General features: G+C 34.2%; 3 protein-coding genes across 5 annotated transcripts in view; 1 reads left to right on the top strand and 2 right to left on the bottom strand.

The window, feature by feature from the left end:
* Nucleotides 1-10,937, bottom strand: part of LOC134841110 (fas apoptotic inhibitory molecule 1-like) — a gene marked incomplete in the record, with an annotated part of 21,728 nt that extends 10,791 nt beyond the window's left edge. Inside the window, 1 exon segment of the mRNA XM_063856897.1 lies at nt 10,767-10,937. Within this exon segment, the coding sequence (XP_063712967.1) occupies nt 10,767-10,919 (153 nt within the window).
* Nucleotides 10,938-11,302: 365 nt separating this feature from the next.
* The window catches only part of LOC134841108 (radial spoke head 14 homolog), a 147,388-nt gene continuing 132,533 nt past the window's right edge, over nt 11,303-26,157 (top strand). Inside the window, exon 1 of the mRNA XM_063856892.1 lies at nt 11,303-11,612. Coding sequence (XP_063712962.1) covers nt 11,520-11,612 — 93 coding nt within the window. The 5' untranslated portion in view covers nt 11,303-11,519. The remainder of the gene's footprint in view (nt 11,613-26,157) is intronic.
* LOC134841109 (uncharacterized) overlaps nt 17,870-26,157 on the bottom strand; it is a 111,004-nt gene continuing 102,716 nt past the window's right edge. For all 3 annotated transcript variants that reach the window (XM_063856894.1, XM_063856895.1, XM_063856896.1), the window contains exons 3-4: nt 18,718-18,960; nt 17,870-18,435 (exon numbers count right to left, since the gene is read on the bottom strand). In XM_063856894.1, the coding sequence (XP_063712964.1) occupies nt 18,215-18,435; nt 18,718-18,960 (464 nt within the window). In that variant the 3' untranslated portion in view covers nt 17,870-18,214. The remainder of the gene's footprint in view (nt 18,436-18,717; nt 18,961-26,157) is intronic.

Raw genomic sequence — 26,157 nt, forward strand, 5'->3', positions numbered from 1 at the left:
GCTCAAACCGCTCAGTTTGAAGCAAGATTTTGAGAGCAATTGTCTAAAAAAACCGCTCAAACCGCTCAAAGCTTGCTTCAAAATAGGTTAAAAATCTCGACTTGGGTAATCGACGATACTGGGCTAATCAAGCAATATGAAATTCTGCTTGCTGAGATTGTAGCTCTGCATGTTTTCTACGGATACAAACATCCCGGGTTGAACAAAAATGCTCATCAAACAATTCGCATAAATGGGAAATTCCTTTTGATACAATTAATTCTTTTTTTAAATTCGGTTGCAATACACTTGCTACCGCAAATTTAAAAACTAAATGAAAAAAGAAAAAAAGTAGTTTTAAGGAAGTTTATTTTGAAATTTTAAAAGGTTTTCTTGCGATAAAGAGCATACATTAACTTTTTTTGGCTTAAATAACAACTTTTAGGGCCAGTATAACACCTACTTGTCAGCTTTGCTCGCTCAAAAAATGACTAAGCAGCAAAGATTTTTAATTGGTTTTTTTCGTCACTCAGAAAAAAGTTTGGAATTTTTAAGGCCATTCCAAAGACCACTGAAGAGCTTTAACATGATATCACTCAACCCATGCAACTGGTTATCTGTAGCACTGATTTTTCGCAAAAGTTAAAGCATACTGGAGGACAACATTCCTCCTATTGTCAGTGTTCGGAACAAAAACAACAATTCGAAAGTAAAGTTCATACCCACTTTCAGTAATAGGACTAAAAACTAAAGCATTTGAAAAACGTCGGTCAACTTGTTTGTGGTCTATCATGCTTGAGTTGAGAACGGTGAAGCACATTTTTCAAAGTGTGGATATTACTTCAAATGCATCTTAGCGTCGCATTACCTTTCCAGGCGTTTTGACTTTTGATGGTTTTAATCGGTTTTCTTTAAAAAAAACGCTCAAAAACAGCTTCAAAACCGCTCAAATATTGCTTGAAAAACCGTTCAAAAATCACCGCAAGATATAAGCGGTTTTTGAGCGGTTTTTAAGCAAGATTTGAGCGGTTTGAGCGGTTTTTCCAAAAAAAAAAACGCCCAAACCGCTCAAACCGCTCAAATCTTGCTGGAAAACCGCTTAAACCGCACATAATTTGTGCGGTTTTTGAGCGTGATCTCGACCCAAGTCCTGGTCGAGATTTCCAGCTTCAATTTCGACTTTGAAAGTCGACATTACGTGGATGGGCACATAATTTAGTGTTTAGAAGTCTCTGGAATCCAGGTTAAAAGTTTGTCGAAAAGATCAAAGAAAACGAAAGAACAAAAAAGGAACAGAGAGAGCGTCATTGTTGCGGAATCCGATTAGAAATCACAAAACACAGTTTGCCCTCGTAATGTAGCAAGGTGAAATCCATCTGTCGAGAGCAATTTTAAGCCGAGCATAAAGTCGGAACATAGCCAATTTTGGTCGAGAAGGTCGAAACATACCCGCACTCAGTAAAAAGAGAAAATATTCTCTTATAAAACATTTACAAGGGTAATTTTATCAAAATTCTAATTAATTATAAGCGTCAAACCTAGATGTTTAAACTATTTATAATCCACTAAAAAGATAACATTTTTCGTGACATAATGTTAAATTATAATCAATTATAATCTCTTGTAATCTCTTATAACCTCTTATGATCTCTTATAACCTAATATAATCTGTCAGAATAAATCATAATTTTTTCCTCTGAAAAAAAATCTTTAAAAAAAGATGTCTTGTCACACTTTGGTTTATCTAAACACAAAATCCTACTCGAAAATTTCATAGAGATCCTTCATACTCGTTGAAAAGTTCCCGCGGAAGGTGAAATAAAATTCATCCAAATAAATTCTGAAACTAAAGCAATGTTATGGTGTCTGAATAAATTCATTAAGTGCATTAAAAACGACTTTAAAAAACGAAGAATTGAAAAACATTTTCACATTTTTGTCTGCAAAATGCATCAAATAAAAACAATTCAGGTGCTAGGTAAAAAGCAAAATGGGAATCACAACGATTATAATTAATTATTATGGATTTTTTCTACAAAACAAAACAATTAGAAATTTGGATGAAATTAATCGATTACAATCAAATAAACTGTTTTATAATTAATTATGTTTGTTTCAAAAAAATCTATATATAATCAATTAATAATTGTTTAAAATCATTTTTGGTATGACTGGTACTAAAATCAAATAATAGTCGTTTATCAACGCCTGGAACTGGATGCGGGCACGTCGAGGACAGTCGAAACAAACCTGATTTTGGTCAAAAAGTCAAAACAATGGTCGAGCACAGTCGAAGCTAATGTTGAGCACAATCTAATTTTTTTTCTTCTAGATTTTAGTTGAATTTAAATCGGAAATTGTGTAGAAAAAATTTGTTAAAAAAATTCTCCGTTAAAAAGTTGCAACCCGCAACAAGCAATTGAGGAAATATTATTGCCGCAAAACAAGAAGTTTTGAAAATCTAAGGGATTCTGCGGTAAAAAAGGCAAACTCTACCGAAAATTCCTCTATAAAACTTTTCACATCAACAGTTTCAGTCCAGAGTTGTAGATGAAATGAAAACAATATTAGGAGAATCATTTTTAAAAAATTAGTTTTCGATGGAGGAATTTTGCATTTCACAAGTTTTTATAATTTATTTTCAAAACAAGCATCATCACAAAAAATCAGCTCAGAAGCATACATTATATATTTTTAATATTTTACTCATGTTGATTGATAGTCGATAAAGTCGAAACACATGTCAAGCACAGTCAAAACCTATCCATTTTTGGTCGAGAAAAGGGAACAGAGATCCAGCGTAGTAAAAAAATAGGTCGCACACATAAGTCGAGTTCAGTCGGAACATACCCAATTTTGTTCGAGATTGTCAAAACATACGTCGTCATCGGTTGAAAATTAAGTCAAACACAGTCGAAGCATAGGCCAAGCACTGTCAAAACATTCGTCGAGCACAGTCAAAACATATTTCCATCAGATTTTTTTGAAGTTTTCGGTACCGTTTTTACAATTCGACTGTACCAAAGAAAAATTGAGAAAACAGAGAAAAGGTTTTTAAAGGCGCAAAACAAACCGCCTCACTATTTGAGCTATTTGATTGATATCGAAAAACTTAAAATTTCAGTCCCCGAAACATGAAACAAAATTCAAACTAGATGTATTTCGCTGAGAAACCAAAATGACTTTTGAACAGTTTTTGGAGGAACCACAGCCGTTAAAAAAGCGAGAAGGTTTTTTGTGTGTCGAGAAAAACAAGACAGTGGCATCATTTCTCGGGGTCCAAAAAACAAATTTCTTAATTCCTCCGCTGGTTAAAAATCAAAACCTATCAGAAAGGCCAGAGCGAATTAAATAGTTATTAAATAGTTGCATAGGGTTCCTTTTCTTTCCACCAGCTTCATTTTCAGCAAGTTGGAAAAATTTTTGTGAAAAATTCGAAATTGCAGAAAATTTACAATTACTCCAATTAAACCGAACTCATTGAAAAAATATGTGCGTAATTTTGTGAAACAATTGTGAAATTGCAGTTTGTCAACCCAAAAAAAATTGAAATAAGGGAATCATTTGTAAGGGAAACTTTGTCCCACGCAAAAACATAGTCCTTTTACCCTGATCTCTTGAAACTTGTTGTGGAGATGCTTTTTTGAATTTTGTTTAAACTGCTTCAACGCAGTTTTCTAGAAATCACTATATAAAAAAAATAATTTAATTTTTCTGGTGGTTTCAGTAACGCGGGCAAGTTTTTTTTAAAAAAGGTATTCCAACTCATTTTTGGTCAAGTCAAACTTAAATCAGTAAAACTTTAATATAAGAAAAAAAAGACGATAATTAAATAAACACACTTAGCACAAAGCTAAAATTAGAAATAAATTTTGTTACCATTTGTAGGAATCAACTGTTGTAAGAAAAATTTTTAAAAAAACGTTGAAAAAGCATCTAAAAAGGCGCAGCACACTCTTCACCTGTCCAGTATGAGATTATCCATTGAGATTGAAGATTAGTAAATCCAAATTTCGGAAAAAAAAAACAAAACTTTCACCTTTCAAAACCTGACAAGAAATAAAACAAAATGCTTTTTCACTGAGAATTCAGAAAAAGTTTTTGTACAGTTTCGAGCAACTTTCAGACTCTGATTCAACTTGGTTAGGGAGACTTTTGCTCGAAAAAGTAATTTTTCATAGATAGAACCCAAAATAAAAAAAGTTAGAAAAAAGGTTCTCATATTTTTTTTGGTACCATATGCGAGGATCGCAAGTTTCCAAGAAACATTTGAAATTATAGTTAAAAAACTATATATAGCAGGCGCAACACACTCATTATTTATGAAATAGAGGATAATCAATTGAGATTGAAGATCGGTAAACCCAAAAATTACAAAATAACAAAACTTTCACCGTCAAAAACCCGACAAAAATTTAACCAGATGCTTTTCCACTGAGAGGTCAGAAAAGGTTTTTGTACCGTTTCGAGTAATCAAAACCAACACTCAGACTCTGAATCAGCTTGCTCCGAACCAGTCGAAATATGAATGGACCGAAGTCGGTCGAAGAGCGAATTTTACTAGACCAAAATAAGCACCAGAATTCGGTCTGGTGGTCGAGCTAGAGTCGAATCAGAGTCGAACTAGAGTGGAATCAGGGTCGAACTAGTGTCAAATCAGGGTCGAACTAGAGTCGAATCAGGATCAAACTAGAGCCGAATCAGGGTCGAACTAGGTTCGAATCAAGCTCTAACTAGGGTCGAACCATGGTTCGAATTCGTCTCGAACTGGAAATTAACCGATTATAATTCATTAATAATGGTACTTTTATCAAAATTATAAATAATTATAAGCGCCAAACTTAGATGTTTAAACTATTTTATAATCCATTATAATGATAACATTTTTTGTGACATAATGTTAAATTATAATCAATTATAATTGATTATCGTTTTTCCGAAAATCTCTTAAAATCTTTTGTCTAGTCTCATAAACTCTTATACTCTCTTATAATCTAATATAGTCTGCTTTCATAGATCATAATGTATTTCTCTGACAAAATCTTTTAAAATGAGATGTCTTGTCACACTTTGGTTCATCTGAAAACAAAATTTTACTCAAAAATTTAATGGAGATCCCTTCATATTAGTTGAAAGGTTCCCGCGGTTGGTGAAATATTATTCATCCAATTAAATCTTGAAACTAAAGCAATGTTTTGGTGTCTAAATAGTTTAAATAGTGCATTGAGAAACAACTTTAAAAAATGAAGATTTGAAAAAATAAAAACATTACAAATTTGAATTGATTTGAAAACGGTTTAAACATTTTCCCATTTTTGTCAGCAAAAAGCATCAAATATAAACAATTCAGGTGCAAGGTATAAAACAAAATGGGAATCAAAACGATTATAATAAATTATTATGGACTTTTTCTGCAAAACGAATGAATTCGAATTTTGGATGAAAATGATCGATTACAATCAATAATAGTGTAATATACGTGATTATATTTGATTTAAAAAAGATTATAATAGATTTTTAACGCTTGGAACTGGATGCGGACAGGTCGAGCACAGTCAAAAAATACCTGTCGAAGCAAGGGTCGAGCAGAGTCGAAGCTTATGTTAAGCACAATCTATCTTTTTTCTTTTTCTTTCAAGCTTTTAATGTAGCAAGTTCAGTTTCACGATTCACGACTGAAATCCATCTGTCAAGAAGCTATTTTGAGCCGAGCACAAAGTCGGAACATAGCCAATTTTGGTCGAGAAGGTCGAAACAAACCCGCACTCAGTAAAAAGAGAAAATATTCTATTATAATACATTTACAATGGTAATTCTATAATTGTTTATAAGCGTCAAACCTAGATGTTTAAGCTATTTATAATCCATTAAAATGATAACATTTTTTGTGACATAATGTTAAATTATAATCAATTGTATTCTCTTCTAATCTCTTATAACCTCTTATGATCTCTTATAACCTAATATAATCTGTTATAATAGATCATAATCTTTTCCTCTGAAAAAAAATCTTTAAAAAAGATGTCTTGTCACACTTTGGTTTATCTAAACACAAAATTTTACTCGAAAATTTCATAGAGATCCCTTCATACTTGTTGAAATGTTCCCCCGGAAAGGTGAAATAAAATTCATCCAAATAAATCCTGAAACTAACGCAATGTTATGGTGTCTGAATAAATTCATAAAGTGCATTAAAAACGACTTTAAAAAACGAAGAATTGAAAAAAAAACGTTATAAAATTGAATTGATTTGAAAACGGTTTAAACATTTTACCATTTTTGTCTGCAAAATGCATCAAATATAAACAATTCAGGTGCTAGGTAAAAAACAAAATGGGAATCACAACGATTATAATGAATTATTATGGATTTTTTCTACAAAACAAAACAATTAGAAACTTGGATGAAATTAATCGATTACAATCAAATATACTGTTTTATAATTAATTATATTTGATTTCAAAAAAAATCTATATATAATCAATTAATAATTGTTTAAAAACATTTTTGGTATGACTGGTACTAAAATCAAATTATACTCGTTTATTAACGCCTGGAACTGGATGCGGGCAGGGCGAGCACAGTCGAAAGAAACCTGATTTTGGTGGGAAAAATTGAAACAATGGTCGAGCACAGTCGAAGCTAATGATAAACAGAACCTAAATTTTTTTTTCAAGATTTTAAATAAATAGAAATCGGAAATCGTGCAAAAGTTTGTTTAAGAAAATCCCTCCGTCAAATCGTTGCAACCCGTAACAGACAATTGAGGATATATTCCTTCGGCAAAACAAGAAGTTTGGAAAACCTAAGGGTTCCTGCGGTAAAAAAAAGGCAAACTGTAAAGAAAATTCCTCAATATCAGTTTTCACATTACCAGTTTCAGTCTAATTTTGTAGATGAAATAAAAACAAAATTGGGAGACCCAACTTTTGAAAAAAAATAGTGCAATTCACAAGTTTTTTAAATTTATTTTCAAATCAAGCATCATCACAAAATATCAGCTGAAAAGCATACATTATAAATTTTTGTCACTTCACTCTTGTTGTTTGATAGTCGAAACAGTCGAAACACATGTCAAGCACAGTAAAAACCTATCCATTTTTGTTCGAGAAAAGGGAACGGAGTTCCAGCGTAGTAAAAGTATAGGTCGCACACATAAGTCGAGTACAGTCGAAACATACCCAATTTCGTTCGTTATTGTCAATACATACGTCAAGATCTGGAGATCTGTTGAAAACTATGTCAAGCACAGTCGAAACATAGGCCAAGCACAATGAAAACAAAGTTCGAGCACATCCAAAACATAGGTCAAGCACAGTCGGAACATTCGTCGACCACAGTCGAAACATAGGTCCATCAGTTTTTTTGGTACTGTTTTCAGTACCGTTTTTACAATTCGACTGTGCCAAAGAAAAACTAAGAAAACTGAGAACAGGTTTTCAAAAGAAACCGCTTCACTATATGAGATATTAGATTGATATTGACAATTAGAAAATGCCAAATCGAAAAGTTTAAATTATCAGGTCCCGAAACATGAAATAAACATTTAAACCAGATGTATTTAACTGAGAGACCAAAATGTCTTTTGAAGAGTTTTTGGAGAAACCACAGCCATTGAAAAAGCGAGAAGGTTTTTTGTGTGCCGAGAAAAACAAGGCAGTCGTAACATCGATTCGACGTCCAAAAAATAAGCTTTTTGATTCCTCCACTAGTTAAAAATCAGTATCTATCAGAAAGCACAGAGCAAATTAAATAGTTAATAAATAGTTGCATAGGGTTTTTTTTCTTGCCACCAGCTTCATTTTCAGTAAGTTGGAGAAAACTTTGTGAAAATTTGAACTAGCAAAAAGCTTACTCTTACTCCAATTAAACGGATCTCATTCAAAAAATACGTGCGTAATACATTTTTAACTGGCAAAACTACGCTTTCTGTGTTTTTTGGTTAATTACGAAGTCAAAATTATGTTATGACCAAACCAAAAAATATTATCATTATCCTTTGAGAGAGTCGAATAGACAATCATTCGATTGGCATAAATGTTTCACGACTTCATGGCCGTGTTTGTAATTGAAATTATCAAATGGGCCTTACATAGTGTTACACGCTGGCCTGGTGGAAAACGTTTGGGAAACAATTTTGAAATTGTAGTTTGTCGATCCAAAAAGTTGAAATAAGGGAATCATTTTATGGGTTGTTATTTGTAAGATCAGTTTTTTGTGCGTGATTTGTAAGTGTTTTAAAGTAAAAAACTATTATTAATCAATGAGTTCAGTTTCAATTTTCTACCAAAGCTTGTCCAAAACATTAAAAATTATCGTGTCAAACTGATTCACTTCATCGGCGTTTACCTCATTACAACGCAGGCAACATAGATCGGGGGAGAAAACCATGTTCTTTTAAAATCGGTTAGTTTAAACAACAGCGAGACTAAATTTTAGTGCTTTGTGTATGGTTAACCCCATGAAAAATATCTTGAGTTTTGCTAAAAGAGAAGAGCATTTTGGTTGCAGGTGTCAAGATGTTCAAAAAAAAAGAGCAAACTATCAATTCAAATGAAGAATCATTTGCAACGAAGAAATTTTTCCTAGTCGGGATCAATTTAAGAAAAAATAGTCAGCTCAAATTTTTTTTAAGTGTAAGCCATCAAGCGAGAATACTGTCTTTCGAAATTTTACTGGGTGCTCAAAAGTCAACCCGGAGTTCACATGAGCAATGCGATTTTGTGAAGAAGTTTTTGTATCTTGAAAAAATTCCATAAAAATTCAAACATGGAAAAAATTTTTTATGGAAAAACTGACCCCACGAAACTCAACAAAAATGCAAGCTTGGTAAGAACAATTTTTTTCTGGAGGCTTTACTCTCAAAATTATTTTGTTGCAGTTCAATTTTCTTAATGTGCGTGTAGCTTAAAAGCAAGATGATTTAGTTATAGAGTCAGTTTTAGGTCAGATGGATTATTTAAGAGATAAATTTTGAGAAATTTGCTAGGATGTTGTTTTCCCTCCAAATTACATTTTGTTGCTTAAATGTCACTTTTAATTGTATGATTGTATTTTTGCACCTTGAAATTTTCTTCATTGAAACAAATCTGCGGAGAAACATCAGTTTTTTTTTCTCAATTTTATATGACCTCTTCAGTTGGCTAAAAAGTTCCAACTAAAATTATTGTTACGTCGACTTGGTTTTTCACCTATTTAGTGGGAACTTCGGGATCCGGTTAAGAAAAAAATTAATATTCGTTTTCGATGATGCATAGATTACAGTTTTCAACAACCATCAGGAAACTCTGTCCCCCTCAGGAAATTAGTCCCCATCTCCTGATCTCCACTAATGCAGGAGGGATTTGACCAACAGTAGTTTTTATCCGAAACTGTGTGGGTAAACTATTGCAACTGAGTCGGTGGCTTCCAAGATCTATCCGAATGGGCAAGCCTAATGAAAAAAGCTCGAGTAACCCCCCAAAGCTTATCTTTACTTAAGCAAAGCTCTCCATGATTTGCATATGCGGTTTTGGACAAGATTCGCATTTGGTTGTCCCAAAAACTTGAAATAAGTAAATCATTTTATGGATTGTTATTTGTAAAATCAGTTTATTGTGCGTGATTTGTAGGAGATCTGTTAAATTAAAAAACCATTATTTATCAATGAGGTCAGTTTCAATTTTCTACCGGAGCTTGTCGAAAAGATTGAAATTTATACTGTCAAATTGATTCACTTGATCGGTGTTTACCTCAATACATCGCAGGCAACATAGCCCAGAAAGAAAACCATTTTCTTTTAGAATGGTTAGTTTAAACAACAGCGACACTAAAATTCGTGTAATGCTTGCAGATTGAGTCCTCGTTTGATGAACTGCCGATGACATATTGAAAGAACGTGATCCAATACATCGCGCTGGTAAAAGGAGATACAAATACCAGCCCAACAGACCAAAAGATCACACCCTGTCCCCAGGATCCACTAGGTAGATCCTATTAATGCCGATCCCACCGCATAGTACTACACTACAATGGGAGTTGCCACACTAAGAGGTGCTGCAAGATATATCTTTGAACACCATAAATCGACGTGCACGCTTTTAACTCGATTATCTTTGAGGTATTGTTCAAGTTTTGCACAGCTTTTTGAAACAACTTTTTATTTTTTTCTCTTAAAGCAAGCTTTTCGTTTCTTATTTTTCCAAGGTACGTTCTTCTTTTCCAATTCATCGAAAACAGTTTTTGCCTTCATCTTCTATAAATGGCGTTTGCAGAAACTTGTTGAAAAGACGCTTTTTTGAATTTAGGTAGAACTGCTTCAACAGTTTTCTAGAAATCGCTATTTTAAAAAAATAATATAATTTTTCTGGTAGTTTCAACAACGCAGGCAAGTTTTTGTAAAACTAGGTATTGCAAATAATTTTTGGTGTTTTTGGCATGTCTTAATCAAATTAGTGCGCACGTTTTTCTTTGAAATCTGTTGCTTAAAAGCGCGAAATGTTTAAGTGGAGGTGTGTTTTTTATAGATAAATTGAAAATAGGTCGGCTAAAACAGTTGTTTTAAAAGACATCAAAACTTTTAAGTAACGGGTTTCTTTTGTGTTCTGTAAGTAAATTGATAATTTCCTAAAGGGAGAATTTTTCAATTAAAAAAACCTTCGATTAGATGATCATGACATATTTTGTGGCTTTTGAAGACATATTTTGAGGCTTATATTTTGAAGGTATTGAAGTTTTATCCTGAATAGTTTGGTTTTATAACATAAATTAGCATAGTTTTTGAAATATCATTCCCAGACGAACCTTACCTTCCCATCTAGTACTATGACCCTCTTGCCAGAGGTGGTACCATGCTCGAACTGGATTTCGTGTTTGCCATCATTCAGAGTAAGGCTCCACTCGGCCGTCACTTCAATTTTGGGCTTAGATGACGAGGAAGAAGACTGTAGTTTGGGGCTCATGTTATTCCGGGAAATTTGAAATGTTAAACGACAAATTAGATGAAACAGACGAGAATAATTAGACCTAGTCTAACGTTTTTTTATTGCGTTATAAATCATAATAGCAATCGTAAGCGACAATCCAATAGCAAAAATAGGGTATCGGAAACTTCGGAGCAATCAATTTTTCATTAAATGAATAGATAAGTTCGTCAAACCAACCAGATTTTGCTGCCAAAAACGTGAACGCGATAAATATAGTGTTGTCTAAATGTTTTGAAGCATACGATTTAAAAACTGCTTAAATATAAGCTTGACGTGGTATATGGCTTCTTCAGTGTATAAGTAAATCCAATCACGTTGGCATACTACACCTGTGATAAACGTAAATTCATCTTAATGCATTATTTGTGTTTTTAACAATATCGGTCTGACCAAAATACACGTGCTGAAAATTATCTGTACGTTAAAAAACATTACCAGTTATCGCAAAAATAGATTTCAGAAATCGAATTGCGTATTGCTTCAGAATCATCCCCGGATAAAGATACCTAAAAACCAATTCAGGATTTCACGAAGAGTTTTATTACTTCTGATTACTCTTAGAGAAGCTTCTATAAAATGGCGACAACAAGGATTTCCCAATACCTTCCTCCTAACATCGACCCAACTCAAGCACCTCTGGCATACGGGTCCAGGGCTCTACCTAAATTGGTGAGACAAAACAATCACTTTTGTGATAAATTTTATGTAATATTATTTTTAGCCACTCAAAAAACTTGCAAAAAGAGTGAAAGAGAAAAACGTTCTTCACAATCATATAAGACACCGACAGAGCAGAGCATTTGAAAACCGGTCTTTAAATATAAAATCAGTCGAGAAAGACACTAATTCTTTTAAAAAGAAGGAAAAAAAAGATTTCCTTATAGATTATTGCAATTTGAAAATATTTGAGGTCACAAGGTTTTTTTTATTCCGCGAAGTCAAACAAAAGAGAATAGAGGATTCGGGTGCGGATTTATGATATTCAGGTCACTCCCAACAATTAGGACGGTAAGGGTGTCTTTTCTACTCGACGCTATAATAATAATGTAGTTCCTGCGAATCGCAGAGTATCTATCATTAGGCTTTAACAGTCCTGTCGAGGATAGTCCATTTGTATTATCTCCCCACATTCCAGACAGTGTTATTTTGCTGAGCGAAGCTGTTTTTTTGCGACACAAGGCCGTTTTTTTTGCGTCTAGAACTTTTACGTGGTACCACTGTTGCAGCCAAATTTAGTCAGGTTGTGGTAGACCTGAAGCTAGAGGTCAAGCGAGATCTCGTCCTCACACACTATCATTGCCATGGCATAAGATTGAATACACACTCTGACGATTTGAAAGTAAACCCCTTACCACTATGCTAAGTGCCTCCTATTCCAAGTAAGTCAAAAAATTATCCTTTGTACTGAAATACTTTTATCACATTTGTTCTTGATATCTATATCTATACTATATTTAAATGCGAGTGACAGCTATCTCCCATGTTTAAGCATATTAATTTTGCATGTTTAACGAAAGAGTTTTTGTATGTTTAAGCTATATCATTTAATGCAATACTTAAGAACATTTTCAATTCGTTTTCCGCAAGGTCATTAATTTTGAGTAATTTTTTGCGAGGCCAAATTAAGTCTGTCTGTCTGTATACCTGCTTTTTTTAAAAATAATTTGATAATGTCTACCCGTCTCTTAATTCTTTAACTTTCATCTATTTATTATATATTTAAAACCGGGCTTCACTTTTCCAACATATTTTTGCATGTTTAACAAAAGAATTTTTTCACGTTTAAGCTATATCGTTTATTGCTATGGTTGTTTTTTCGATTTTCCAGTTTATTTCATCAAGTTTGAAAATAGCAACCTAATAGTGGGATTTTGTCAGAGTTTTATCAAGTTTTGCTATTCTGGCCTCCATATATGAATAACCAAATCCTTTTAGCTTACGAGATAGGCAATTTTCGAGATTTTTCAAAATTTTCCAGAAAAATTTAATTTTCAAAAATTTCTCAATTTTTGAAATTTTCACATTTAAGGTACTGTCAGGGTACTGTTGTGGTACTGTCAGGGTACTCTCAGCGGTTGCGAATCTTGCCTCCAAATCTCACTTCTCAAATCCTTGTAGTTTTCGAGATGACGTTTTTTATGATTTTTTCAAAAGATTTTCAAAAACTTAATTTTTAAAAAATTTCAAAACGTTGAAGACCTCATTCTTGTAGATTCAAAGTTCCACTGTCCAGAAATCAATAAAAAAGGAAGAAAATTTGAATAGAAAACATACATAATTCTTTCTGTGTATTTCAAAAGGGATTTCAATGTTATAAACGGTACAAACATTCTGGGCTACTTTCACAGCAATAAATTGCGCTTGTTTTTCCATTAGTTATCTTACAGCGTTCAAAAAATAGTATATTTTTATGTACTGACAGGTAATACATAGAAAAATTTTATAATTGCTCAGTTTTGCAAGTATATTATTTCTCTGAAAAAATTGCTTAAAAGATTGTTTCACTGTGTCAACTTGCCGGAGGGAAGCAATTTAAACTAAAAATCCAGCTTTTGAATAAAACGACAAAAATTCAGCTTGAGCTTGGTGGTTTTGAAGAACTGTTTTTAATTCAAATTTCTACACCGCCTGATATACATTAACGCATTTAGGTCAACGCAAAAAAAATATGATTTTTTGTTGATAAATTCGACGAGGGTTTTTCTGACAATTAACCATTTTTTGTTTGATTAGAGGCAGATTTAGAAATACTTATTTAACAAACAGGAATTAATGAGATCATAAAACGATAATAACTGTCTCATTTCACATCACAAATTTTGGAAATTGCTTTAGAATGTCTCATTTTACATCACAAACTTTGAAAATTGCTTTAGAATGTTATAATTACAAAACGGTTAAGGATAGCCGGTTACTGGGCAAGTAGCACAGTTTTTCCCGACCATAGTCCTGAAAAATAACAACGGATTTTTTTCAAATTAGTGTAATTTTTTTTCTGCGTGATGTGATAAAAACGAACTGAACGAAAAACAAGCTAAGGTTTATTCGACCATCATAGTAAATTACATAGATTGAAAGTTAAATATATAAATAAAATCTAAAAACGTGGAATTTGTGGCGCGCGAATACAAAAAGAATTGTCTGGTTTCAGTCTATTCCTCGTGAAACCAAAAAAAAATACAACTCGTCAAATTTACATATTTTTTGAAGGTAATGAAACAATTGACTTACATTTTCTCGTGAAGCCATACTGCTTCATAATTTCACTGATAGAGTTTTTTAAAGCTCAAAATAAAAATTTTAAAAAAATGTTGGAAAATAAAAATGAATTTGCGAGGATACTGATCGGTCGATAATTGTCAATATTATTAAGTGTGCCATTTTTCTGAATTGCAGTAGCAATTGATGTTGTAAGAAGGTGCCTTACAAAAAGAAAGAACGCTCAAAAAACGAGCAGAATAGAGGTGATAAAATAACCGCTTATTGCTCACCTAAAAAAAGTTTGGCGAAATTTTTGAATTTTTTTTTAAAAACTCACTTCGAAAAAATTCTAGGTCCACCCTTGTTTACACTGACCAAAGTCATTCAATAAAAGTCAAAAGATCCAAAATATTAATTTCTTAAAGCAATAAATGCATCTAATCGAATTTTTGAGAGAATCAAAAATGACACAGCAATTTGATTTTGAACCGATATTAAAATCTCTAAAAAGCTCCAGTGGAGATTGGTTACAATTTTAGCAATTAAATGCGGCAATATTCTTGGGGCTATTCTTTTTAAATTTTTTTTCGGGATCGCTTAAAAGCGGGCAAAATGTCCGAAACAGTTTTATTTCATTAAATCTTCAACAGTGTAAGCATCCTAAAAAAAGTTTGTGGATCATCCAGTAGTCCTGATAGCTAAATCAGTTGTATATTACTTACCGAAGAAATTTTTTATTCAGGCGAATTTCGACTAATTAATTTCACTAGTTGAGCCTCGGTTTTCGAAAATGTTGATGGAAAGGTATCTCATAAATTCTATGTATTCAAGATTATTTCTTTCTATTCTTATTTTCTACTCGATATTATTTTTACTGTTACTGGGTATTGAAAATTCACAGTTTGGCCAACTTGTGATAATTAACGCGCTCTTTTCATTAAGTTTCTATCGAACGGCAAAAATCAAAACTTCTCGTATCAGGGAGGAGCACTGAGTATTCCGACTGTTTTTTAAGGTCTATGAAATAGTGCTCGCTAAATTGATAAAATTTTCATTCAAAAATCATCCCACTCACGCTATCACGTACAAAATAATACATTTACTATATAGCAAAGTTTTAAATAGATCAAACAACATGCCTCAATTCAATTTGAAATAATTTGCAAGACGGGTTTTAACTCCACTTACGCGTTAGTAGTACAAAATATATCGCGCAATTTAACTTATTCACCCTTATAAAAAATGGTCAAAAATGGATAATTAAAAAGTCAAAACTTGCCTTGGAAAAAATCCACCCCAGAACAAACATTCCGTAACTTTTTTCGATTGTTAGAATTGTCAATCAAGTTCATTAATTCTGTTGAGGCAAGTTAACTAGTTCAAGTTTCTAGTTTAGCAGTATGTTAAATAGTACGTGACCTAGCGTGGGTGGGAGGGTTAGATTCGCTTAATTCAATTTTTTTTTTCAATTACCAAACTTAATTTTATAACTATAATTTTCTTCTGATTTTGTAAGCATCTTGATCACTTTCAATAAATTTTTGCAGGAAAGAGTACCTCCCAATTTCTCAGATACATGTCTCAGAGCAAAACAGTGCTGAAATTAGAATGCAGAGTTTTAACAAAAATTAGTTGTAACAGTCGTAATGAGTCGTAATAAAAAGATAGACAGATCTGAGGTCAAATGTATTCATAGCTTCAACTTAAGTTGTATTTACAGTACTGGATCAATAAGAGTTTTTCTGTTCGTTTTTTTTTTAAACATGACTATGGCAGAAATTTTTACTTCACTGACATTTGCGCTATCTTCGAGGCAGTTTTCAGAGTTTAAACGACTGCGGTGTACCGGTAAAGTATGGGTAGCTTTTGAGCGAAAAGTAGTGTTGAAAACTAGTTAGGCACAAAATCTCGACGAAGTGTCGTATCTCGTAGCCTGAATAAATTTGGGTAGTAACCTCTGCAGCACTCAGCTATAGTTTTAAGAAACTCCATTTTAATGCAACTTTGTAAATCAATTTCAAAAAAAAACTTATAAAAGACGTCATAAAAATGTCGTCTCGGAAACTAAAATAATTTGAGCAGTCACACTTGGAAGCAACAATTTCAACCCCTGAGAGAGCCCCGACAGGCTTGGTAATTTCAAAAGCAAGTCTGAGAATTTCATTAACATGATTATGAATTTCAACTACAGGGTTGGGAATTTCAAATTCTGCGCATTTTTAAGTGAAATAGCCTTGGAGGCAAGAGATGCAACTTTTGAGAGTACCTTGACAAGGTTGAGAATTTAACAACAGGGTTGAGAATTTCTAATAATGTGAAGTTTTTAATTTAAATTTTATGACAATTCCTTTTAAAAATATGACATTAATTGTCGTATCTCGTTAGCTAAAAAAATTGGGCATTCATTTTCAGAGGTCAAATTTGCGATTTTTGTGAATCCTTTTGGGTTGGTAATTTCATACTTGGTGAAATAAACACGTAACTCAAACTGGAAAATTGAGAAATTTCATAAGCATTGCATTATACGATATTTCTTATGATGGAAAAAATCGTGAAAAGAGCGTCATTAAAGTAATACGTTGAAAAAATTTAAGCATGGCGAGATAACTAAGCCCGCATTTAAATATATAATAGCTTTGTGTTTCATCAGTTTGAACACTGTTTAACTGTACTTCTTCTTGTGTAGTCGAATTTTTTACTTCTGTAGTTGGTGAGATTATTGCAGTTGATATTAAATTCGATTAATTAATTTAGACTCTTTCCGGTAGTGCGAAAACTCAACGCTGTTGCATCGATGACTCAGTACTGCTACAATACTTAGATTTTTATCCTTGAATTTTTTCTAACCATAGTAAAATTGGCGCTAAGCAGTACTGCAATTTTGACTGACTCGCAGAATTTCAGCAATCATCAATTGAGTAATGGGCAACTTTGCAAAACGAATGAACGGCCCACTCAATTTCTAATTCTAAACATTCTCAGATTGCAATGATTTCGTCAACCCCCCCCCCCCCTAACGTTTGCCCATTTGCACCTTACATCTCCACACCCCAACGTTTGCCCCTTTGCTCCCACATCGCCACCCCATCCCTCCTTGACCAACCCTTTCCCCCACGTGCACAACGCGGCCTCTGACCTAAACTGAACCCCCCACCTGGTTCTGGTGGTGGAGGGGGGGGGGGGGGTAGTTCAGACCAGGGTCTAGCTTGTTCAAGTTTTTTTTGGTCGTTTTTTTTGCAAAAAATATGGAATCGAATAACAAGTAACCAACCTTAGTTTTAAACGTTGAAAACAATTTTCTTGCGTTGAAGTTCGCATCTCAATAAAGTGGAAAAAATCGATTATAATGGATTTTCATTGTTTTATCTATAAAAAGTAAAAAAAAAAATGATTATAACTGATGTGCAATGGACTTTATTGCTTTATTAAATAATAGCAATATAATCCATTTTTAATTTATTATAATCACTTTCTAAAACTTTTGTAGACACTGGCTGAAACAGTTTTATTTCATTTTAACTCTTACTGAAACGGGACACTGTGATATCATTTCGGCTTGTCACAATATTCGGAAACGGGTCTCAAGTTATCTGATAAACGCTTTTTACCCGCTCTGCAAAAAGGTATGTTGAAATTAGTTAATCCGTCTCAAGGCCAAGCTTAAATCAAGAGAAGACATATTTTTTGAAAGTTTTTTTTATAAAGTTATAACACAAAGCGTCGAAGATTAAAGAAATGAACATCGAACAAGATTAAAGCAGTCTCTGTTTTGAAACGTCTAATTATTTATCTAGCACACTCATTAATGGTTTGTAAGTAATACTTAAACTTTGATTGAGGAAAACTTTTTCTCGAACACCGTAAATAAACCAGAGCCCTTTTTGCCAAAACAAACAATTTTTTTTTTCGAATGGTCTATATTTTGTCTAATCATTAATAGTTAAATCTCCTTAACAGTTTATCTCTGTTAAGTTTCCAAGAGTTAGTTTTCAAAAATCCAGCCTCCAATAAGTCTTACACATTCACTTCTCTCATTCTCCCATCTATCCTCGAAAACCACCGCCCCGCCTCTACAGTCCCTCGTCTATCATGATGTCGTAGCAGGTGCACTCCTGCAGCAGGTCCTGAGGGAATGCCTTGACAAAGTCTTCTATACGGACCTCCTTGTCGCCCACTATTCCCTTCCACCAGTTCACCAGCACATTGTCTGTCTGGCCCTGCGGGAAGAACTGCTCTGCGAGTGCCTTCACTCCAGGAGTACAGCCGGCGGTAGACTTGGGGAACTTCCGGTCTAAGCAAGGACATTGACACTTTTCTCAGTTTGTTACCTAATTAGAAACCATTCACTGAAACTTCTCAAAAAATTGCGTGGAGCGCTGTCCTAATTAGTAATAAAATCTGTAGGTTTCTCTGGCTTTATTCGTTTTGCAAAAGTCTTCCTGTTTTTTGGTGATCTTGTTATAGTTGTTTTAGTTTCTGTTTCTGTACTTTTTGCTTGTTTTTTGGAGCTTCCTTGAACCTTGTGAGCGATATCGAGATTTGGTTTGTTCAACTTAACTTGCGCGCATCTTACCGATGAGTCGTTTGAACTCCAAGTTGTCCAGTCCCCCACTGCAATTGGTGTCACAGAGGGCGAACCAGTAGAAGAAGTTAGAGGGCTCCCTGAAGGGGGCGACGAGACACTTGATGAAGCAGAGCACGTCCAAGTTGTCCCCATAGTCTTTGTCCTGGTTCCTCAGGTGAGTGTCGAACACCTCGTCGAACTTGATGTCGATCATCTCCCGCTTAGTCAGTCCAAATATGTCACGTAGGATGTCTAGATGCACAAAATATCTAGTGCAAAAAACTGAAGCACAATTGGCTTTTTTATGGTAATAATGACGAGCAATGTTTCTTGAAAAAAAGAATGAAAAAATAATGGGGAAAAAAATAAATATTTTTTTTTGCTTTCAAATACGGATCAAGTGCAAATACCCCCTCCCCCTAAGTAAAAACCAAGTTGATATCTTCCACCCCAGCATTTGCAATTCGGATTTTAAAAAAATTCTTCTGTGGAAAAATGTCTAAATGTCTGAAATGTCTGAATGTATCATTTTGATTTTTTATAAAAAAAATCAAGACTGCTCGTATCAGGGCAAAGCCCTGAATGTTCCGACCGCCTTTTAAGGTTTTATGTAGCAGTAATAACATTAAAAAATTAAATGTAATTAAATAAAATGAAATTTTTTTTTCTAAAATTTGAAATTTTTATGAAAATCATCCCCCCACACCCCATTTAAAATTCAAAAAGATAGATTTAGCTCTTGTAAGAAGTCAATTATGGCAAAAAAGCTTCTTTCAACCAACTTGGAACGATTTTAAGACGGATTAACTCTCCGCTTACGCGTTAATAGCGCGAAATTATCGCGCGTTACTTGTCCCAAATTGGCCAAAATGGCAATCTTTAAAAACCCATAACTTTAGCAAAAATGATCACAGGTAAAATATCTTTTCAAATTTAAGCCCAAGACAACAATACCTTTCGAATGATATAAAATAATTCCGTCAAAAATGGCTAGTTAAAAAGTCGAAATTTGTCTGAAGAAAAAAAACCCACCCCGAGCACAAATATTCCGTTACTTTCGTATCGAAAGTCGGAACAATAAGAAAACAAAAAAAATTTTGATTCAAAAATTAATTTTTGCGTTTTTTGCGGTCGCAATTGTAGAAACACAAAGTACACTCACTGTGCAACTTTTAGAACCGTTTACTATATTTTACTAAAAACGATATTTTTGAAATTTTTCTAAATCTATTTAAATGTTAAAGCAAAAAGCGTTGTAATATTCTTGCTTAACGAAACTATGTTCAACAAAGTAGCTTCCCTCTTTTTTGTTTTCATTAACTTCCGGCTTTTGTCCGATCTGTTCTTGTGCTTTCCTTGCCTTTTGAATTTTGGTTTTTATTCAAAACAAGTTTGTAAAATTACTTAACAAAGAACTTTTTTTAAACATCCGCTTTTTGAATGCCAGTTGTAAATTCTTTTGTTCAAATTATATAGATTTTGAAACTTTGCAGTTTTTGATTGCAATTGATAAAAACTGGGTGACAACATCGCACCAGAATCGACTTTTACCAGAAAACTGAATTAAAGCCTCAAGACCTAGCCACAAGAATGGGTTATTTAGATGTTTCATTGCGCATATACGTTAGCAGATGGAAGTTTCAGCAGACTCATAACAATTAAATGGTCAGGTCAGAGAGCTAAACTAATATGCAGCATTTACAACCAATAAAATCTGCTTACAAAGTGTGAGTGCTCCATATACGGGGGTGTTCTGATGATGGAGAGACCGAATGATAGAAAACTTTAACCAATCACAGCCGTTAGACGTTCCTGCTAGCTAAAAGACTTCTGAACAAAACCGAATTCTTTATTAACAGAAAACGAATTATAGCAGCACAGCAAAAAACATTTCTGCACAGTTCGTGCAGATAACCAAAAAAAATGTTTTTTTTTTATTTTTCGGTTTTTTTCCAATACCCGGCATTGATATAAAATAATCGAAAATTCATTGGCCTGCTGATTTTTAATCGTCTATTTTTTAAGATCTTCAATATAGATGAAGTTGTTGTCAAACGCCAAAAATCATTCGCTCATTGCTACCCAAACAAAAATGATTTCAGGTAGCCTGGTAAGATGAATTGGTAAACTGTACTGTTACTGCGCTCGCCGTCAAAGTCCCCTGATTAAAAAATCCCACCGGAGAGAATCTCCCAGGACTAAATCCCCCATAGGACCAAATCCCCCTAGGACAAAATCCCCCAGCATTTGTTTTAATATCCCCCATATTAGCGTTAAGCAAAAACAGAACTCGGAAAACTAAATTACACTTAGTGACCATAAATAGAGCTGAGATTAACGTAAAATCATAAACATGACTAAACCAAAAATAGAACTAAATTAAAATGATAAATCAACAGCGATAGCTTTGAAAAAATCAATCTCCTCGTAATTGGCCGCTGATCATATTATGCGTTTTATACGCCTAAAGTTATCTTCTTTCCTCGCGTGCCTTTTCTTTTCCAACTGCAACTGAGACAAAAAAGCCTGCAAGGATCGCTGTCTTTGAATGGCTTCGTTAATTTCCAGATATCTGGGGAAAGTTGTGTCGTCAACAAAATAATGCGTAAATGCAGGGGAAAATTGTGCCGTCAACAAAACAATGCACTGTTTAGACCTCGTATAAATTTTGCGGGCAGCTCTTAAGGTTCTATCGATGAACCAATTTCCATAATTGTTGAGAACATCAATATTTTGGCTCGTGGAAAAAACCAAGTATCGCTTTTTGCTGCCCAGAACCGCTAAATCTTCAAGAACAAAGTCTTCTTCATTTAGGGTCTGCTTATACTTCTCTGGTAGCTCGAAATCCAGGCCAGTTGGGATGGGTGTGTGGTATCTGTTTTCATGGCCATTGCGTTTGATTATCCTTTTACTTTTTAAAACTACAAGCATCTTCGAGAAATATTCAGGTGTCGCGTGTACTTCTGCTAAAGAAAATAATGTCTGCGCGGTGTCTGTGCAGCTTGCCGCGTCCTCTTCGATTTTCGCATTGATTGCATATGTTTCCACCAAAGCGTAATGGGCTCATAGCATTATTGACAATTTCAAAAACTCATCTTTTCATGTCCTTTCAAAAGTTTAGTACTCCCCCAAGTTCAACATTTCGTGGTCCCAGGGGTCTCAAAGTTTGACATAAAAAAGAGGATAATTTTCAGGGAATCGGGGTCTTCCTTTCACAGTATCCCGCACCCCCAACTCAGGAATTTTGCCTCGTGGGGGTTAAGTTCAACACTTTTTGCTCAAAATGCCATATTTGAGGTTCGATCTCACGCGAACCGCTCAACTTAATTTAATTTTATTCGACTTACTGACTGTGCCATGTGGCTTGTCTTTTTTGGTAATAGAAGCGCTCTTTTGCATAAAGTCAAGGAAATTTGGATAATTAAAGTTTCTCAAAATGGCAATGCATGCATGACTTTTGCTTATATGGAAGCACATTGAACTAGCTTTGTTTGAAAACTTAATTCAAAATGCCTTAAATATATACTTTTACATTCCCTGGATGATAAGTTAAAATATTGGGAATGCGCGTTATCGGAACGTAATATATCACCGGTAAAATATCCAAAGTTGGAGACATCAGCATTTTTCAAGCCCCCTTGAGTCATCAGCATTAAAAAAAAATTAAAGGTGATTTTGTTTTTCAATTCAGGTCTTGAAAAATCTTACTGTCGAAATTATTTTGTGAAATATCGAAAACTGACTAGATGAAAAAATTACTAGGAATACAAGTTAATTTAATTATTGAAAACGAAATTTAAGTTCTCTTAGTTGCAAAAACAAACATGAAATAGTTTTCATTATGAGGCTAAGCACTTTACCAAAACGACTTTTTCACCAGACTGATCAGCTGGGGAAAGTTGTGTCGTCAACAAAATAATGCGTAAATGCAGGGGAAAATTGTGCCGTCAACAAAACAATGCACTGTTTAGACCTCGTATAAATTTTCCGGGCAGCTCTTAAGGTTCTATCGATGAACCAATTTCCATAATTGTTGAGAACATCAATATTTTGGCTCGTGGAAAAAACCAAGTATCGCTTTTTGCTGCCCAGAACCGCTAAATCTTCAAGAACAAAGTCTTCTTCATTTAGGGTCTGCTTATACTTCTCTGGTAGCTCGAAATCCAGGCCAGTTGGGATGGGTGTGTGGTATCTGTTTTCATGGCCATTGCGTTTGATTATCCTTTTACTTTTTAAAACTACAAGCATCTTCGAGAAATATTCAGGTGTCGCGTGTACTTCTGCTAAAGAAAATAATGTCTGCGCGGTGTCTGTGCAGCTTGCCGCGTCCTCTTCGATTTTCGCATTGATTGCATATGTTTCCACCAAAGCGTAATGGGCTCATAGCATTATTGACAATTTCAAAAACTCATCTTTTCATGTCCTTTCAAAAGTTTAGTACTCCCCCAAGTTCAACATTTCGTGGTCCCAGGGGTCTCAAAGTTTGACATAAAAAAGAGGATAATTTTCAGGGAATCGGGGTCTTCCTTTCACAGTATCCCGCACCCCCAACTCAGGAATTTTGCCTCGTGGGGGTTAAGTTCAACACTTTTTGCTCAAAATGCCATATTTGAGGTTCGATCTCACGCGAACCGCTCAACTTAATTTAATTTTATTCGACTTACTGACTGTGCCATGTGGCTTGTCTTTTTTGGTAATAGAAGCGCTCTTTTGCATAAAGTCAAGGAAATTTGGATAATTAAAGTTTCTCAAAATGGCAATGCATGCATGACTTTTGCTTATATGGAAGCACATTGAACTAGCTTTGTTTGAAAACTTAATTCAAAATGCCTTAAATATATACTTTTACATTCCCTGGATGATAAGTTAAAATATTGGGAATGCGCGTTATCGGAACGTAATATATCACCGGTAAAATATCCAAAGTTGGAGACATCAGCATTTTTCAAGCCCCCTTGAGTCATCAGCATTAAAAAAATTAAAGGTGATTTTGTTTTTCAATTCAGGTCTTGAAAAATCTTACTGTCGAAACTATTTTGTGAAATATCGAAAACTGACTAGATGAAAAAATTACTAGGAATACAAGTTAATTTAATTATTGAAAACGAAATTTAAGTTCTCTTAGTTGCAAAAACGAACATGAAATAGTTTTCATTATGAGGCTAAGCACTTTACCAAAACGACTTTTTCACCAGACTGATCAGCTTGATTGATCAGCTTTTATCAGCATTACGAGGCCAAACTGTGCTCTTGATAGGCGCAAAATTTTGTGTCTGTATGTTTCTGGATCCAAAAACTAATCTTTAAACCTGTTCCAAATGTTGGTGGATTCCACGTACAAAACTTCCGTGGATTTCGCGTACATATGAGTATAACGTAAAATTTGTCGGCATACTTGTTGTGCCGCGGATTCCGCAACAAGCGAGTATAAGTACTTATTTTGGATTCCGCAACTGTAAGTGGATTCCGCAAAATGTAAACAGATTCCGCAAACTGTAAGTGGATTCCGAAATTTATTCAATGCTGAAATTGCATATGAGCAACTAAAAGCTAGAGCTGGAACTCTTATCTCTAGCAATGTGGAATTTAAAAGCAAGGACTTAAACATAGTCAGCGGAATCCACGAAGAAGTCTTAAAACATTGGTTACCTAAATCGGTGGATGTCATCTTTTAGTATTTTGGAAACACAACATCGAATAATTTCAATATTTTGAGTCGTTGAGTTGAGAATGAATGGAAAAAAAACACACAGCATATCGCCAAATTAGGTCAGTGTTTATGATTGCGTCAATCCCAAATACTGATTTTGGAAGCATAACGGCGAATAAATTCAGTGATTGGAGTCACTGGGTTGAGAGTGTATGGAAACACAACACAAAGCGTATCGCCAAATTGGGTTAGTAGTTGGGAATCCATCAATCCCAAATACTGGTCCGTATTTGGGAATGCTGAAATCCCAAAAACTGGAATAACATGGAATAAAGATGGAATAAATTCAATATTTGAAGTCATTAGAATGAGCGTGATTAGGAACCCAGCGCACAGCAAATGGTCGATATAGTTCAGTATTTGGGATTTCATTGATCCCAAATACTGGCCAGTAATTGGGATTCTATTAATCCTAAACACTGATCTAGTAAATTCCTATTCTAGTGAAATCAAATCAAATAATTAAAATATATAATTTTTGACGCTTCTACTTTTATACATATAGGTGAATGTGTAAATGTATACTATACGACTATATCGTGAGAAAAGTCCCGGTCTGGAAAAAAAATCAGATGAGGCGCTCGTTAATGGTAATTAGTCAGACCATAAAGCTACATTACAATGTCAATCAAATTTGTTTATCTAGTCTGTTACAAAGCTGACGCTTTAATTATTTTGATAAAAAGTCAATCTGTTAATGAGCATAAATCTCAATATTCTTAAAAATTATGTCTCGTTAAACCATACTTCGTTTTTCGTTTGTTCCAATAGCCACAAGAATGTACACTCAAAGTCTAAGCCCAAGTTTCACTAATTAAATCAGGATTTCTAGAGGAAAAAAAATGTTTAAAAGCCAGTTTGCCATTAGCTATTCCCTTAAAATTACTTCGCGGGCAATCACAAAGTAACAACACTAATCATTACAAGGTAAAGCATTGAAAGTTTTGACTGCCCTATAAGTAGTTCTGCCCCTGTTTTTTTTTTGGTTAGAAAATGATCAACTTATTGAATTTGAAAAATAAACGTAACGCGTTATGTGGACAACTCAGCTTGCCTCAATTCAAAATGAAATGATTTTTGAGCCGGTTTGTTTTAACAATTACGCTATTGCTCATGGGAAACTGACAAACAGCGGTCTTCAAGTGTCGCAAGTTGGGTAAATATTCTAAAAACCAACGTCAATTACTTCAGAAAACTATGATTACAGAAAAAATATGTTAATTTGAATAAGAATGTTGAAAAAAAACACGAGCGCAGATAATACGTCAATTTTACAAAGTCTGATGAAACCCGGTGATGAATCTACTTGTGCAGTTGAACAAAAATTGTGGTCAAAGTGCTTTTTAGTATCGAATAAAACTTTTTAAGTTGAAGACTGCAGACAATTCAACCAAAAGTATGCAGACAATTCAGCCAATAATAGTGACCGTCGCAGTCGCGCCAACGCATTGCGAGCTTGCCAACAGAGGGTAGGACTCTATACGAAATATAGAGCCGGTTATCGCCGCCAAGCGGCGACGCACGTGTAGCGCGCCCACAGGCGACCTTAAACCGAGAAATAACTCCATTTCCAACTTTTTTTCTTTCGAATCTAGCGTTTTGTAAAACTGGCTGAATTGTCTGTATATTTCTGGCCGAATTGTTTGAATTTCAAATTGGTTGAATTGTCTTCGGCCGAATTGTCTGTGCGCCGAAGGATCATGCCAAAATATTCCCGCTAATTAGATCTTCCACCTCAT

This window comes from Symsagittifera roscoffensis, chromosome 3 (genome assembly GCF_963678635.1).
Source record: "Symsagittifera roscoffensis chromosome 3, txSymRosc1.1, whole genome shotgun sequence".
NCBI classification, from domain to species: Eukaryota; Metazoa; Xenacoelomorpha; order Acoela; family Convolutidae; genus Symsagittifera; species Symsagittifera roscoffensis.